Source organism: Myzus persicae, unplaced genomic scaffold (assembly GCF_001856785.1).
Source record: "Myzus persicae strain clone G006 unplaced genomic scaffold, MPER_G0061.0, whole genome shotgun sequence".
NCBI classification, from domain to species: domain Eukaryota; kingdom Metazoa; phylum Arthropoda; class Insecta; order Hemiptera; family Aphididae; genus Myzus; species Myzus persicae.
Genome location: NW_019104022.1, coordinates 477,503 through 495,587, shown reverse-complemented (window position 1 = coordinate 495,587; position 18,085 = coordinate 477,503). Strand labels below are relative to the sequence as shown.

Below are 18,085 nucleotides of genomic sequence, written 5' to 3'. Positions count from 1 at the left end.
CAATTTTTAAATATTAGGGAATAACTAAAAAAATTTAAGGAAAATCCAAAATATTGACGTTACACAGGTTTTTGTTAATATAAGTTATTTTTTTGTTAAAATTCAAAATTAAGCTACCTAACATACTTTAATTATTCACCAAATATTTATAATTTATAAGCATTACTTAAATATGACATAATTTTAAAAATATTTTATTTAATTGCTTATTTATGATGGTAATGTTGTTCTTTCTCAGTCAAAAAGCTTCATAATTTAATAAAAATATATTTATCCAATACAATTAATAACCATCGAGGACAATCAAGTACAATAGTCTTGATAACAAAATTTTATTTTTGCTCTTGAAGTGTTTTTAAGTTTGGTTTGAGGTATATAACTCGAAAAATACATAAGTAGAATTTATTTTTTATTCTCTTTAAAATTTGAGTTATCGAGACTTGACTATATATAAGAACTTAAATAGTTAAATCGAGTTGAATGTTTACCTCCTTAATGAATATTGACATACATATCATGGTTTGGTAATCGTAAAAAGATTTTTATATACTTACTACACAAATATACAATGTTGTATAGTAACTACTATGATAATTAAATGCATTCCTTTAATTATGTAATTAAAAATTTTATCTTGGTAAAATTCTGTTAAGAGAATTAAATACTGATACTTATTGTATTATTTAATAATGAACAAATCTTTATTTTATATTGTTTGTAATGAGTACATTTATAAATTCTTCTTTTTATAATTAATTATATTTAATTTTTAACATTATGCTAGGTTGTATTATATTTATGTTAAATTGTACAAAATATTATTTTTTGTTTATGTGTTCCTTAAATTTAAATAGGTAAATGCCTAGACATTAGGCATTCAACAATATTTGCTGGTTATTACTGTAAAAATACAGTAATACATTAATTTAAAAACATTAAAGGATACAGAGTATATTTTTTTGAGAAACACTAAAATATAAATAGGATAATATATATTATGTACGTATATTATCTAAGAGTACACATAGAATGTAGGTACTTAATAAAATTAAAATTAATATTAAATTAATAATTTATTAATGTATCAACAATTATTTTAATTTATGTACAATGTATCCATCTATCACTGATGAAATTTCTTTACAATACATTTAGAAAGTTAAACTGCTTACTGTTTATAATTCTGAACACTAAACTTTATTACCTACTTAATTGAAAGTTGAAACTATCTATAGGTACTGGAATCCCCACAATCATCTTACATCTTACGGCTTGCATAATAATTTTCATAACATAACTAATATCTATATTTTAAAACCTCTTTATGTGACAATTCTGAACACAGTTTATATTCCAAAAAGGTACCTATTGAATGTAGTATAAATATTAAATAATAAATAAAAGAACATTATGTTCTATATTTAGAAGGTTATACAACTAGGATATTTAGATTGGATATGAATAGACTAAAATATCCCTCAACAAAAACTAACAAAATAGACATTAAAAATTAAAAATTTTAAAATATGCTACACAACTTTTTGTAAAAATGATTTATTGTATGGCATTAATACCAAGTTAATACCTATGTATAACTAGAGTCGTATTTAGATATGTCTTACAGCAGGAGAGGGCACAAAGAAAAAACTCAAATTGTACATAGGTAGTTATAAGTTCTTATATTTTACATCTCAAAAATAATGTAAAAATTATAAAATATGGTGAATGGGTGTTGCAAGGGCCCCATGTGACCTCCCTTTAATAAGCCTCTGCCTACAAAAATAGTCTCTAAATAAATAAATATTAATATAGTTAAATAAAACAATTATTATATGCACCATAAATATAATCGTTTAACTTAAGTGTTAGGCAAATGCACTGTTTTACAATTAAGCAAGTAATTGAGTATTGTATGAATTTTAATTTATGATAAGAACAATAAATAACTTAAATTAGGAACAATACCTAGGTAATAGGTTCAGTAATATTCTAAATGAAATTATGGAATTTTCCTTATACACAAATTATCATTACCTAGTGGCTAGTACCTACTTAATGTGATAATTTCAGCATTCTATGTCACTCAGTATGAAAGAAAATATCTTAGAAAATATACATAATTATGATTAAGCTTTTAGCATAAATTAAGATTTTAAATAGAAGACATACCGATACCAATGTCTGTATTATTAAATGTCTATCCTTAAATAAATCGTAGGTACCTATATGAATATTTTAATTTTTACACTTCAATAAATGCTATACAGTGTATTACACAACAAATTTATTGTATAGCTAAAGTATGAGTATTTTAATTTTTAAAACTGCATAAGTCATTACATAGTAAAAATAAAAGTAATTTATTTTGATGAAAAAAATTAGGGTTTATATATTATACCTACTATAATATAGAGTTATTTTTCAGTTGTTATGATCAGAAAATATTTTTAATTTTTATAATATACATATTATTTAGGTAGGTATAATAAGTATTTTAGTAAAAATCGATTGAATTTCTGCAAAAATGTAAACTTTACATAATACTATGCTTTTGAAATATAGAAATTTCGATAGAAACTATTGTCATCATGAAAAACATTATTTGGCAATCATTCATTTTGGACTTTAACCAGAAAAATCTGAACTAATGTGCATTGTATAACTCCTTAATACCCATTTACATATCAACTTTAAATATTTATCTTTTCCTGTTAATTTTTTTTTACTGTTAATACTACTTGAAGAGAACTGTTTATCAAAATCATGTTGATGTTTAACATTAATTTTACTGTAAATTAATGAAATTACAAGCAATATATATTATAAATACTATAAAACAAATAGATTATCTTAAAAAATATTACAGGATTTATTTCAACAATGATAAGATACCGAAAAAAAACACATTTACGTTATCTAACTAAGTATGGTTATAGAATATGTACCTACTATTCTGGGTTACGTAATTATAGTTAGGTATATCAATATATGAATTATCATCATGCCTAATAGCATTGTTGACTGTTGTAAAGTATTATTTAAATATTTATACAAAAATATTTAGTACAGCACTTTACATACAATATTACTTAACATATTATTTTGCTGTTATTTGTTCAAATAATCAAATGTTTGTTAGATATTAACAATATATATTGGTAAATTTTAAGTTTATTGCTGTTTAAATTGTGTAGGTTGGTTAATGTAGTATTAATACTTATCAATTTTACCAACATTTTTTTTTTTTAATTGAAAATTTTATTAGTAGTAGTAAATTGAATAGTTTAGTTTTAAATACAATTTTGAATAGGTACCACAAATGGTTTATATTTTTTTATATACTAATTATTCATTCATAAACTTAAAAGGACCCATTAAAATACATTCAAATAAACACTAAACTATATCTATACTTATATCATACACTAATATGTTAACATCACATTATATTAAATTACTTTTTTTGGACTTTAAAAGTTATAATAATAATCTGGTACTATTTTAAAAATAATAATATTGTACAGACTGTATCTAATTTATTATAGCAATTATAAGACTATTGTAGAACACAATGAGTTCAAATAAGATATAAATAAGGATAGTTTTAAAATATGATTTAAAATAATTGTGTTATTAATTGCAATATGCATACCCATAGTTATTACTATCATAAATAAATATGCTGCAATAATCAGAATGGACTTTTAACCTTATAATTAAAAGAAAATATCAAGCAAAAGGCCTATGTGAGAAATCCCATACAGAAAGATCATTAGTGGTTAAGTAGTAATTAATGATACAATTCATCCTATTTGGTTGACATCCTTAGCAGTCACATGGACAAAATTTCCTCCTTTATTACATAAAACCATATGATAGTATGGTAAGATTTTCTTCATTCAGAGATCAAGCAGTTTTATATTAGTACCAAATTATCGAGCTAATTCTTAAATTATTTGGCCATGTGACTTACTATGAAATGAATTTGTGTTCCAATTTCTACCTAATACCTATTTATGAAGGTTTTACTATAAAACACTTTTAGTAAGTTGTCTTAAGTAAATATAATTATAATAATTTAATAAAACAAAAATATATTGTAGGTATCTATGTAATAAAACTATAAAAAAATACCAGAATATTAAGAGAAATGAAAATTATACTTTATAGTATTTATTAGTTAGCTATAAATGTCAAGTTGTCATAGTTTATACTAGAAGCTTATAAATATATTTTTAAAAAAAATAGTATTTATTAGCACTAATTCAGTATTTTATTTTTGCGAGAATATTCAATTAAATTGTTAAATAATATTATATATTTTTGTCATACTCATTATGTACAAAGATATTCTAATATAAATGTAATAACAATACAAGGAGTTATTATACTCTATTTCGCGTAGGTTCATAGCTTGATAACTAGCTTGAAACATTTTATAATAGGTACCTACCTATTCTATTTCTAAAATAAAGTTTTTTTTTAAATGTTGAAACTATTTATAAAATACAGTTATTTTAATAAGCATAATTATTTCATTTTTTAACCATTTAAAATAAGTTTTTATAAAATTTCCTATGGAATCACTTAAAAATGGTTTACACTCTAGTGGTTTAAAGATATCTTACCACTCTTAGGTAGATAGATATGACAATACAAAATATACGACCTATGTAATTCATTCATTTCAAAAGTAATTATGAAACAATTTTTTTTTTATCATTATCATAATAGGTAAATTAAGTAAAAAGTCTTGTAAAAAGTAATATCAGAGGATAAAATTAATGTTACAATGTCTCATTGGATATGGACTATGATTATGATTTATGAGTAAGTACTAACCTAATACTAGGTAGTATGAATAAAATAGAATAGGTACAACATAGTTCTATATTACCTTCTTAAGCACCACCCTGGGACATCAAACTTCTAAAAACAAATACAGGCTAAATACAAAAGCCCCAAGTTAACATTTCTTCTTTGTATACAAAATAAATCTAATTTTACCAAAGAAAACATGGGAAAACATTGACGATATAATAAATTGTAGTTACCTACTTACACATAGGAAATTTGATTAACTACAACTTTTGGAATTTGAAAAAAATAATTACATGGTACCTGACATAACATAGAGTTTGCTTCTATTGATCCTACCTATACCTGTATGGTTATAATATTTAGTTATATATGGTTAATAAAATACATAGGTACCTATATAAAGTAACATTAATGAATATTCCAATCCAATAGGCAAATAATTCAACTAGCTAGGTATATTCTTAAAAATTAAACTATTTTCGGGATGATAGATAGAAGCATTGGTTTTATAATATAGGCATATAGAGCCATGCTAGGGAAAAATCTAACAGTTAATTGTTGGCAGCTGAGGTGTTACCCCTGTCTGATGGATAAGAGGGAGGAGGTAAGTAAGGACCGCCACTAAATAGTATGTATATTATAAAATCAATGGTAGAACTGTAGAAATAATTCTGGCTAAAAAAAATACCTACCTGAAGCTTATTATACTAGATAAGTAGGTAGGTATGGTACCTCAAATAAATACTTAGTAACAATTCACTGTATTTGACATTTAAATGTTATACAGAATAAACTCAACTAACAAATTAAATTTAACTTTAAAATGTAAATTAAAATGAAAAAAGATACCTATCATTGTTTAATATCTGCAAAGAGATGGTAGGTAAAATATTATTATTGGTAAGTAACCTAATGTGTTTTTTTTTATAAGTAGGAACTAATTAAACTATAAGATTAGCTAGTACAACAGTTAATTGTCTACCAATGTTAGCAGTTGCTTAACTAGGATAGCATAAGTTTCAATAGTTTTCTATTGCATTCTATACTATAGATTAGCTGGTACCAAGTTTTGAACTAACGACAGTGCTTGATAACATTGCCACCTTATACCAATCTACCACATAGAATATATATATGCATATTGATTAATGAATTATCTTTTAATTAATCTAAGTGTATAATACGATTTTTAACATTTCCAAGAATAGATAAAATAAAAAATATTTATTACATAGGTAGGTAGGTATGTGTACTTATTAAGTTTTAATTACAAAAAATATTTAAATTATGTTCAACAGTTTGAAAATTAAATAATTATATTTTGGAAAATAAGAAACCATACACAGAATAATAATTGTGAAAATATAATATAAGTATTGTAGTATGTTCTTACCGTAATATTTGTGATGGCTTCCCTCTTGAAAACTGACTAAGAACAAATATTTTTTCCACTTTATTTTACGTTGCTACGTACATGTAAGTAGGTTTAAAGTAGGACAATTTTTCAAAGATTTGATTTATTTTAAACAGCCAAGAACGAATTAGGTTGAGTGTTTCATGGCATTTATCACTTGAAAAATATTCAAACATAGGAGGTTTTAGAATGAAACAATAGATGAACGCTAGCTGCTAGGACAGAAGTCCGGTTGATTGTCGGGCACACCGAGCGTAGACATCAAAGATATCAGTCATAATTAGATATTCTTCACATTGGACTTAAGGATAACAGATAGTAATACAATATTTATAATATAAATTATACACCAAAACGAACAAAAACTATTTCGGTTACTCACTAATTAAATAAAAATGTATTTAATAATAATGAAAAATTAAAAAATGATCCAATCATTCTACAGACGCACAGCACTGCACGGCACACGGACTACCTACAAAACGAACACACTAACTTGAAATGAAACGTGAAACAGTATTATGTACACAGGTAACGTACATAATAATAATAATGATAATAATAATTTTTCGTATATAATATACAACACACACACACATACATATATAAAATATATATATGTCTGTGTGTGTGCGTGTGTGTTTAATACGCGAGGGGAACCCACACTACGACCTGTAGATAGTGAGCAGTAGTAGTAATAGTAGTAGTAATAGTATGTTAGTAGTAATAGTAGTAGTAGTAGTTGCAGTGTTCGTAGTAGTAGTTGTAGTAGTAGTTGTATATAATATAATGTTATATATATAATTATGTACGAACGATTGTATAGACTTTTATCACTAGGTAATTAATACGGACAGGTTGTGCACATCGGACAACCAAAAGTTTGATCAACCCTTTCGTGAACTGTGATAAAACAATACCGGCGAACAGAGCCGGCACCGCCACGGCAACACCCATGGGCAATTTTCAATGGGAGCAATGAGACATACATATTCATCGCAGTTCGCAGGGGCCTCCTCATTCCCCTATCTGTTCCCGGCATAGCGATTTATGTAAGGGGCTATAGCCTATTATGTTTCTGGTAAACAACTCATTATATTCTAAAAATGTAACTAAAAAAATATAGGGATAGGGAGGCTATAGACCCCTTAGAACCCCCCTCCCCTCATATTCAAAGTCTATCCTTCTACTCCACAACCCAAAGTCCAAAGATTTTCAAAATAGAATCATTATTTTATTTTAATCTAATTATTTAAACAAGTTGTAAGTTAAATGTTTTTACGTTTTTAATTTTATCACTAATTATTTATTCTTATATGAAATTATATCAATTAAATAGTTGTATTTGTCATTTTTTTTAACATCAATAGTTATTAAATATTTAAATGCAGGTACTCTGGTAAATATAAAAAATAACAATTTAAGGAAAATTGTATACAAGTTTCTTTTACTCTGCATAGTTATTCAGGGACGTTCCCAACGGGGATTCACATCCCTCCACAACAATTTATAATGTATACAAAATGACACTCATTGTCATCAAAATAATAATGATCAAAATTGTAATTTAAAATTTAAATGTTCGCCCTCCCTTCCTTGAAAACTGTTTGGAGACGCCCCTGTTTTTATTCAATGCATTATTCTTAAATTCATAAGGAATAATTATTTCTTATACTAAAGTAAACTGTACACACATGAGTGTCATGAGTTTTGTCCGTTTTCATATGGCCATAATGCATCTTTATGCCTTATACCTCTAATTAGACGAGAACTGTGTCTAACAACAGCATGCGGACTGCTTAACAGTTAACAACATATTGCAGTGATGTAGGCTGTCTTTACGAAAGAATACATTCATATTTCATCTATATGTATATATATTATATATCTTACCCAGAAACCCCGCATTACCGTGCGTGCGAATAATCGAGTAATCAAAAAGCGCCCTCTATGTTACGCTTTTCATACACTCATTGATTGTCTATATAATTAGTAGTATGAGGTCTATGTCTCTCTAGTTTACATTCCATAAGGCCAACATTTTACTTTAGCCATGACTCAGACATTATTTGATGATTAACTTTACTACAGCATAGACGCATAGTCTACACCTAGTAGACGGATTTTGTTTTCTGTATAAAAACCAATTTGAAATGTTTTAAAAGTTGCACGTTGTCACGGTTTTTGTCGTTGTTGTTGAGACTGTTTTTTAAACGGATAACATTCCTGAAAAATGATAATAAACTAAATAAATAATAATAGCTCTAAATCATAATTATCATTTATAAATTAAAACCTGTTGGCTGTTGTTAATATTGTTATTATTATATAAAAAAAAATGTATAATAATATGGAATATACTCGTACTTTATAGTATCTAGTACCAAACTAGTGCGGTAGTGTGGACATAATATGTCTATAATAATATGTCCATATTATGGTATTACGTGGTACTAATGTACTATGGGTACTATGACGGTATATTTGAAGTTTTGTGACCCGGCTGCCACCTGCTATGAGTGTGCCTTGGACGTTCGTGAGGTACATTTATATTTTAAAACATGATATAATTTTATTTATAAATAATATAAGATATACGAATCATTATATTATCTTTAGGTACATGGTCGTACGCAGTACGCATAATAAATCTTTATTATTTATGTGGATACGTTGGATAATTTGATAATACATATAGTTTCTTTTCTACTTGTTTTCCCGCCAATATTGACATAATATTATTGAGTTGACGTGATAAACTGATAAGTGATAACGTTGGTCGTTACTCGTTACTAAGTGTCATTTTTTTATATATTATTTCCATAAACCCAACATGCTAATATAGTGTTCGTAGTATTGAGTCTGGTCATTTTCGACAGGTTTTAACATTCTAAAACGTTTTTGATGTCGTTGTTTTGATTTGGTTTTTTACTACGCACTGCAGTTGTAAATTTTTTAAACATAGGAAACACTAAACAGTAAACATTAATAATAAATTGACACGATGCGACTTATCAACACATCTTACATCTGTAATTGTACATATTATGCAGTTTCGAACAGTGATTATGTATCTTAGCATTCGTATAGTAAAAAATGAATAATTTCGAACACGAAAATCCCGGTCAGAGCATATTTCAAGGCTCTGATTTGGCCAGTATTCAGGTGAACAATAACTTCCAAGATGACAATGAAGATCATTTGGATGTACAAAGACTCGATCAAGAGGTACAGTTGTTTTGATATATTATAGGTGCCCATCATTTTTTAAATTTCCATAAGCCTTTGTACCTATTTTTATACTGTTTATGTATTTTGTTAAATTGTTACACTTACTTAAACTGATTATTTACATTATTTTTAGATACAATTGTACAAAATGCTACCAAAGATCAAACACACTTTGTGTTTTATAAATTAGTAAACCCTAATCAAATCAGGAAAAGAAATATTATGTTAATTTGTTTGATAGGTGTTCAAATTTCAAATGTATATGCCTTGGAAATCCATTGGATATGGGAGTATCAAATATGACTAGTAAAAAGTCTTAAATATGTACTACCTATCTATAAAATGGCTTATAAAAATGTTTTTATAGGTTATAACACTAAAACATTCCTTAAGTGGAATAGGTGCCATCTCTACTAAATTTTTATAGAATACAATTACTTGAATGTACATATCTAAAACATTAATATGTACCTATATCTATTATGTATCTTTACCTATCCTTCCCTATCTGGAATCTCAGCTATTTATGTTGTATAGTGGTAACGTCTATCTATGGACATTGTATCAGTGTCAGATCAATACAAGATGAGGGAATCGAAAAAAAATTTTTTGTTAAATTAGATTAAAAAAACTTAGTTATATCGAGTATAATTTAAGTAACTATAATGAAAAAAAGAAAATGTTTGTATAATATATTTTACTTTACCAATTTCCTGGTGGCTGGTAGCATCACTCGAAATAAAGTATAATTCAAAACTATTTTGACACATGTAGCAGGCTGAAAGTTTAGTAATATACATTTTGTAAAGTACCCAATCTAAAAAATATAATAAAAGATGGCCAAACTCATTGATAGTATAAAACAAATGTAAGATGACACATGTATGGTGGTCCTGTGTATATATATGTATATTAGGTAAAATAATAAGCAATTACATATAAATACATAATATTATAAATAGTGTGAATCACCATTACAATTTATTATTTATTAAAATTTAATTTTTCTATATCTTAAAATGCAAAATATGTTAAAATATTTGTGTGTAATACTTTTTAATGCTTAGCTAAAATAAAATGTACAGTTAAAATGTTTTATATTGTTTCAGCTCAAAATAGAATTGGATGAAGTTTTTAATGAAAGTGGAGCTAATATGAGTGTTATCAGTTCAAGCCATTGTAGTGATGCCTCCGAAGAGGGTAATTACAATTTTTATTAAGACATTATAAATAATGTTTATGTTAATAATTTATATACTACATATTAATTACCCATATAAATAAATTATTTGATGTGATTTTCACAGTTAGTTAGTTAATGTAGCTAAGACAACTTGACACTCTGTATTAAAATTAATATTATTCAAATTCGTAAAAACATTTAGAATGTTAAAAAAATTTAACAATCAAATAAAAAAATAAAAAAATAACCTACCTAATTCATAAAACAATTAAATAAATTATTGTTGGATAATCCTTAAAAATTATTTATGATTTCATTTTGGGAAATTTTGGTTTTCTGTAACAACTTTAATATTTTATTATATTTGTGATTATTCATAATAATTGCATACAATGGCTTTCTTTTTAGATTATTAACATGCGTGAAATAAAGTACTTATTGCTATTATTATTATTTTTATTACGAATTTGGATAGTTGTTATTAATGTTCTGTATACCTACAGTTTGTTACTTGGCAACCGTGTGTAATACATTATTCTACATTCTAATTGAAATATATATATGTATGGAAATGGGAATCATATTTTTCAGAGCTTGAAAGTAATGAAAGTCACTCTGGATCTATTCACAAATCAAAGAGAAAAAAAGCATCAATACTTTCTAACCCAGCTTTTCAACATTTACAACATTATATGAATACAAACTTTCAACCTGATTTCCATAGAGATGGTAATATTATAAACAACAATGACTTATTGATTTAGTAATACACTGATAGTTCATTTATTTGTAATTTTTAGGCTCATATCCATCACCCATACCACAATATAATCCCCAAGTTAAAAGTGATAAACATATCACTTCTAAGGATGCTGCAAAAAATGTTAGCAAACAATATGTTTATGAAGGTAACATTATTATTTTTTTTTTATTTTAAGAAGAATATTTACAATCTATGCTACAAGGCATAATAAGCAAATTTGAGCATACAATAAGTAAATTATACAACCTGAACACATGAGGAAGGAGGCCATCCAGTGATAGAACCCAATGTTATTATTATTTTTTTTATTAATTATTAACTTAAATTTAATTAAATGGTTTGATAGCCGTCAATCGTTTGATAAGTCATGACACCATTTTCTCTTTAAACACCGTGGGGGATTGCTAGGAAGCGAGTTGGAAGTAAGTTCAACGATTAAAGGGTTAAAGTGAGGCTGTTATTTAGAGTGCAATTTGTTCTGATGTTTTGTGGCTAATTGACTTAACATAATTTAAATATTTCTCTAACATATAAGACAAAAATACAACTAATTTCAATCCACTTTATCCAATGTTCAATACTCTAAATACAAAGTTACATGTACCTAAAATAATAATATCAATTAATTATTGTTTCACAAAGTACAATAATAATGTGTTATTAATGAGCTGCAATGAAGTTATCACAATGTTAATAGAATGTGATAATTATTGGATTCTTATAATATGCAGATAATATTTATAACATGTTAAGTTTTAAATATTATTATTGGAATTAAATAGTTTTTTAAATAAAGTATTATACTGTTGTTTATTTCCAATATTTTAACTAAATGAAAACCTCTAGTTGTATGCATAATTATTTTTGTTTTAGTTGCAATTCAACCATTTATTACTATTATACATTTTTTTATCAAAATATATTATGTTATAACTTATAATACTGTTTGTCTTAAATATATATTATATTTAGAATTAAAAGGTCGGGTGTCGTTACTGATACATTTTTGAGTGGAGCTTTATTAGGACTCCGTAGGCACAATTAGGAGGGGGGATGAGAAGCTTAGCACCCAAGTTTTTTAATCTTATGCTAATTTAAAAAATCAATTACCTACCAGGGTCTGTGCTGCTGATACAATTTTAGACCCCTCTTCCAGAAAAGTGTCTCTAGTTGCGCCTATGTGAGATTATTCATAGGTATTTCTTCAACATTTTTCTAGAGATGTCTAAAAATCTTCTAACTACCAAGAAAAGAAAAAAAAATATCTGTTCAATGTCCTAACTAGACCTGTTTTCCAACAATGTATACCATTGCTTGAAACAGTATTCCATCTATCTTAAACAGGGATCATGAAAAAATGATTTGGAAAACTATACATTCATAGCTTGGCTCAAGATTTAGATAAATCTTGGATTTATACAAAATATCAAACAGTAGATATTTAATTTTAATTTTATCATTTTCTTATTTTTTAGGAATGTCAAATGAAACTAATTATGAAACGTTACAAGCTCTGTATGAAATGAGACGTAGTGAAGTAAATAGATTAGAAAAAGAATTATCTGAGTATAAAATGCAAGCAGATGCAGAAATTGATAATCTTCGTAAAAATTTGTTAATCAATGAATCCGAAGGTCAAAGAACAGTCATGGAGTATCAGCGTCAGTGTGGTAATAATTTACAAATAATAACTTTAAAAAAAAATTGTGTTGAATTGATAAGTCATTGCATACAAAAAATGATTCTGAGTGGAACCGGTTTATTGGCCTATATTACCAAGTATGCCTATTTTATGATAAATTTAAAGTTCATAAAATTAATTTATCTTAATATTGGTAGTACAATAGTATTTAGATTTCTAATTTTTTAACCCTGTTGGTTTATCTAAAGTTAATTTTACTCTAAAACTATAATGGACCTTTTTCATAAAAAAATTATACTAATAGAATCCTTGAAACTTAGTATATACCTAAATAAAACAAATTTTACATAAGCCAGAAAATAATATTTTAGTACTAAACAAATCTATATTTTTTTTTATAATATTTATGTGTGTATTCATTTTTATTAATTTTAGATGATTATTAATTTAATTTAATAATTATGTTATAGTTTAAAAGCATATGTGTATATTTATTGTACATTTATGATTAGACTATATCAGTTGATTACCTATAGGATTAGGATTTATTAATTGTAATACATTTTGTAATTGGCTATCCTATCTTAATCTTTTCACTGTAAGTCTGCAACACTATTTAATATTTAAAATCTGCAACCTGTGTATGCTACACAAAATAAAATAATTTTTTTTTTAATTTAAATTTTGAGGTCTATATGATCTAATTATTTAAGTTCAGAATAATGTGATCCAGGGTTTTGAAATTTGTACAGTCACCAGCAAATGATAATATTATAAATTTATAAAATACAAGAACTTACAGTACGTCTAGAGTAGTAAATAGTGTAAATGTTTTGAACGTTATAGAACGTCTGAAGCTGTGAAAGGGTTATATAAACAAATTGATAAATGTATTAGTTTAACAGTAATAAGATTATTTTCCAGTTTTCTATAACTTAATTAAATTAAAGATAATTACTTATATATTTTTTTAATTTTTGAAGTAAAATATAAAAATAGATGTGTTAAATGTAAATTTATACTTTTTATCGGAATAATGATAATTATACAAGGTGATCAATTTAAGTATTTACGCTCATTATTTTAAATAGTTTTGATTTTTTTTTTATATTATTTGATGTGACTGCAAAACAACACTATTGGAAGAAAAAAAATTATTTTCACAGTTGTATTGTTGATTATTTATAAGTTTTTACTTTTTAGAATAACATTCATATTTGATGTCATATTTTTTTTTCAAACAGTAATCATTAATAATTCTTTGATTTTAAAACCAAATTTCAGCAATTTTGAAATAATGAAAAAAAATTCTTGTAAATGTTTGTTAGTCAAGCTATTTATATTGTATCATAATAAATAATATAATATTTTTATTTTACTTAGAGAATCTTAAAGAAAATATTGAACATTTGGAAAATCAAAATTTAACTTTGAAACATAATATAGAAACAAAAGATACAATAAATTCCAAGGTTTGTTATTTAAAATTTTAGAAATTTAGAAATTGATTTTACGTTTATAGTCCTATTTAAAGTTACTTAATATTGATTTTAGTTAACTAAAGAACTTGAAACAATTCGTATTAATATGAAAACTCTTGAAGAACAACTTACTAACCTCTCGCGTAATAATGGTTCAAGGCAATATGATACAAATGTGGACTGCATTATAAATGATTTGAAAAAAAAGCATAATCAAGAAGTTGTAAATTTACAGAACCAATACAAAAGTGTTATAGAACAAATACGTTTTAAAGTATAGTTGGTTGTATGATTAAAAATGCAATATTTTCTTTAGTATCGTATATTTTGTAGGATCGTCATTGTACATTGTTAACAAATGAGTTAAAAAAACTGCAACAAGAACACCATCGCATTATATCAGAAAATAATGATTTGATTTGTAATCTAAAAAAAGAATTAAATGCAGCACAACAAAATAAGCTATCAATTTCCAATAACTATGATCACATTTTAAATTTAAACAGTCAACTTAGCGAATGTTCCAAACAAAATCAACAGCTAAATAATACATTACAAAGGCTAACAGTAAGTAAAAATAAGTTTTTAAATAATAATTTATAATATAAATTTTAATTTATAGTTTTTGTGTTTAGGTTGAAAATGAGAAACTTCATACAAGTTTGAATGATTCACATGTTGGCAATGAATTGCGCAATATTAATGATGGAAGTCAATTAGAAGAAGATTATCAGAAAAATTTAGAATTGTTACAAAAACAAAGAGACGATGTAAAAAAATTAACAGAAATGTTAAATGTTAAAAATAGAAGTATTGCTGAATTGGAAAAGAAAGAAATAACATACCAACATTGTATACGTAAAATACAGGTATAAATACAGTTAATATTATGGCTTACCCAAATAAATTATCTCATTTAAAATTATAGTATAATATGTAATAAACAATATGTATAATAATTTAATAATATAAATTATTATGTTTCAGTCAGAATTAGAGAAATATTCTCGTGATAAAAGCCAAATTGGTGAACATTCTAATGATTGTGAAACGCTTCGAAATGCTTTAGAACTGCAACTAGAAGATACCATGTGTAAGCTAATTCGAACAGAAGAAATGGCTTCACTTTCAAAACAAATGATTGAAAGTGATAAGGTAATAAACAATAATTCAATTGAAGAATATATGCATTACCATGAGTCATCATTAGAGAATATTTCAAAACAAAAAGATGAAGAAATAGAAAAACTTAAGTATGTTTTTCAAAGTTATTTAAAGGATAGTTAAAATATAATACTCATTGTGTTGTTTATAATTTGAATGTATAGAAATCGAATGGAAGAATATGTAAAGGAGATTGATGAACTAAAACAGCTTTATGTTAAAGTATGTTCAGAGAAAGAACATAGTTTAAATGAAAAAGAACGATTAGAAAAACGTTTTGATGAATTATCTTCTCAATTTGAAACACTAGATAAACAATACAGTACCCTAGTGAAAGGTATGTGTGAATTGTTTTTTGAATAACATTAGAATTCAAAATCTTAAAATTTTGTAGAAAAAGAAGAATTGGCTATCAATTTAATAAGTATGAAAAAAGAAATGAGCGATGATCAAGGTTCTTTTCAAAAACAATCAGTAAGCTTTTTAATTAATAAATCAAATAAAAAAATTAAATTGTATTATCATTTATCAATATGCATTTAACAATTAACAAAATGGTTTTGTTTTTTTAAGTTAATAAAAGAAATTGAAGATTTAAAAAATGAGTTATCGCTGCATAAACGTCAAAAAGAGATGATTGCTAAATTAAAAATTGATTTGTTGCAATCGAAAGAAAGAGTATTGTCTTTGGAACAACGATTACAATCAGAGTGTAATTCTAAAGTGGCTACTTATTGTGAACAGCTAGAAAATTTAAAAAAACAATATGAGGAAAAGGTAACAAAATTGAATAATGAATGCATGCTTTATGTGTATTTATATTTCAAAGTTGACAAGTTGTATACATGTTGTAAAACATTTAGGTTGATGAATTAAAACAAGCAAAAGATATAATTTGTAAGCTTACCAATTCTGATTTACAAACGTCTTGTAAAGTAAACAATGATGAAAAAACTTTAAGGTCAAAATTATCGGATTATGAAAATTCACTGTCTAATATAGAAAGGAAACACAAACTTGCAATGAATGAAATGACATTCAAGTACAAAAATGAATTAGACGAGTTAGAGATGATTTACAATAAAAAATTTAGTATGTACAAAATTTAAAATGATTAAGTAATTTAAATTAAAAGTTCCCAAATTGTATTATTACCGTTTAGATGAGGAAAAAATTGCATGTGGTAAAATAATTGAAGATCTAAAGTGTAAACATAAGATTGAGATAGAGACATTAAACACCGTAGCAAAACAGAATGCAGATGACTATGCAAAACAGGAAATGATACAAATTGTTGCCCATCATCAAGAACAGTTTGAAAAAGCTAAAGAGATTGTTACATTAAAAAATAATCTTGTGAGAATCACATTTGCTTAATGTTAATTTTTTACCTCTATGTTTTGCAAATAATTCAATATGCTTTATGAAATAGATCAAAGAACTTGAAATGAAATTAGAAAACGCCAAAATAGAAATTTCAAATAAGACTCGTCAGTATGAACAATTCAAAGAAATGCACTCTAGTTCTACAAACATGAATCAGCTGAAACAACAAATTGAAGAGGAAAGATCAAAATTTGCACAAATAATGACCAATTGGTCCCAAGAGGTGACTTAAACAATATTCAGTAGTGAAATAGTGTACTTTACAGTATTGTGCTTAAGCTTTATATTAAAAACTTTTAAATATATTTGAATCATGTTTTGTAGTTACTTTATTATTGTATGTTTTGATTAGATGCGTCAAATGAAAGATAAATTATCTACAACAGTATCTGAATGGGAGAAGTTACAGGCAAAGTATGCAAAAGTGAAACATGCTGCACTGGGCTATAAACATGCCAATCAAAAACAACATCTAGTTTACAATGAATTATTGGTGAACTGTGTTCGTTTCCTAGATGAACTCAAAACTAAAACTGATGAGCTGTTGACACACAGAGAAAATGAAATCCAACAAGCTCTTGAGGAATTTGAAAATGATTGCAAACAAAGACGCTTGGCGTTCAGTAATGTTAATAAATTATCAAGTTTTAACACTAGTTGATCTGCGAGAGCAATCATCTTGTATAAATGATTTTATATGTTTTTTTATTTCCTAACCTTTATGTTAATAATTTTTTTTTAATTCATCATTTTTGTAATTATTTTTATTAAACATTAAAAAAAATATATTTACAATTTGTTTTTACTTTTATAAATAAAATGCAATTTTAATGTTTTCAAGCACACCTGAAACTTCAGCAATGTCTAATAACAAAAAAAAAGTAGGTTTCAAGTGTACTTTGTCATTGAGTGGTCATTGTAATGTATTAAATTTAAAGTCAACAATCAATGTAAAATCTTTACATACAAAAAGCGTTTCAGAGTAAAGACGTGTTGAGTA

General features: G+C 25.7%; 2 protein-coding genes across 4 annotated transcripts in view; one reads left to right on the top strand and one right to left on the bottom strand.

The window, feature by feature from the left end:
- Positions 1-6,729, bottom strand: part of LOC111037701 (V-type proton ATPase 116 kDa subunit a) — a 40,773-nt gene extending 34,044 nt beyond the window's left edge. For 2 of the 3 annotated variants that reach the window (XM_022320414.1, XM_022320418.1), the window contains exon 1: positions 6,215-6,729. The gene's annotated coding sequence lies outside the window, so the exon portion shown is untranslated. The remainder of the gene's footprint in view (positions 1-6,214) is intronic. The other variant, XM_022320416.1, reaches the window with a different exon arrangement.
- Positions 6,730-9,331: 2,602 nt separating this feature from the next.
- Positions 9,332-17,866, top strand: LOC111037718 (putative leucine-rich repeat-containing protein DDB_G0290503). The gene is made up of 17 exons (XM_022320441.1): positions 9,332-9,463; positions 10,576-10,666; positions 11,241-11,378; positions 11,450-11,557; positions 12,888-13,082; positions 14,438-14,526; positions 14,609-14,809; positions 14,869-15,102; positions 15,171-15,404; positions 15,523-15,788; positions 15,864-16,036; positions 16,094-16,173; positions 16,273-16,476; positions 16,563-16,791; positions 16,862-17,055; positions 17,132-17,308; positions 17,438-17,866. The coding sequence occupies exons 1-17, from the start codon at positions 9,332-9,334 to the stop codon at positions 17,744-17,746; spliced, it is 3,054 nt and encodes a 1,017-aa protein (XP_022176133.1). The 3' UTR covers positions 17,747-17,866.
- Positions 17,867-18,085: the final 219 nt, after the last annotated feature.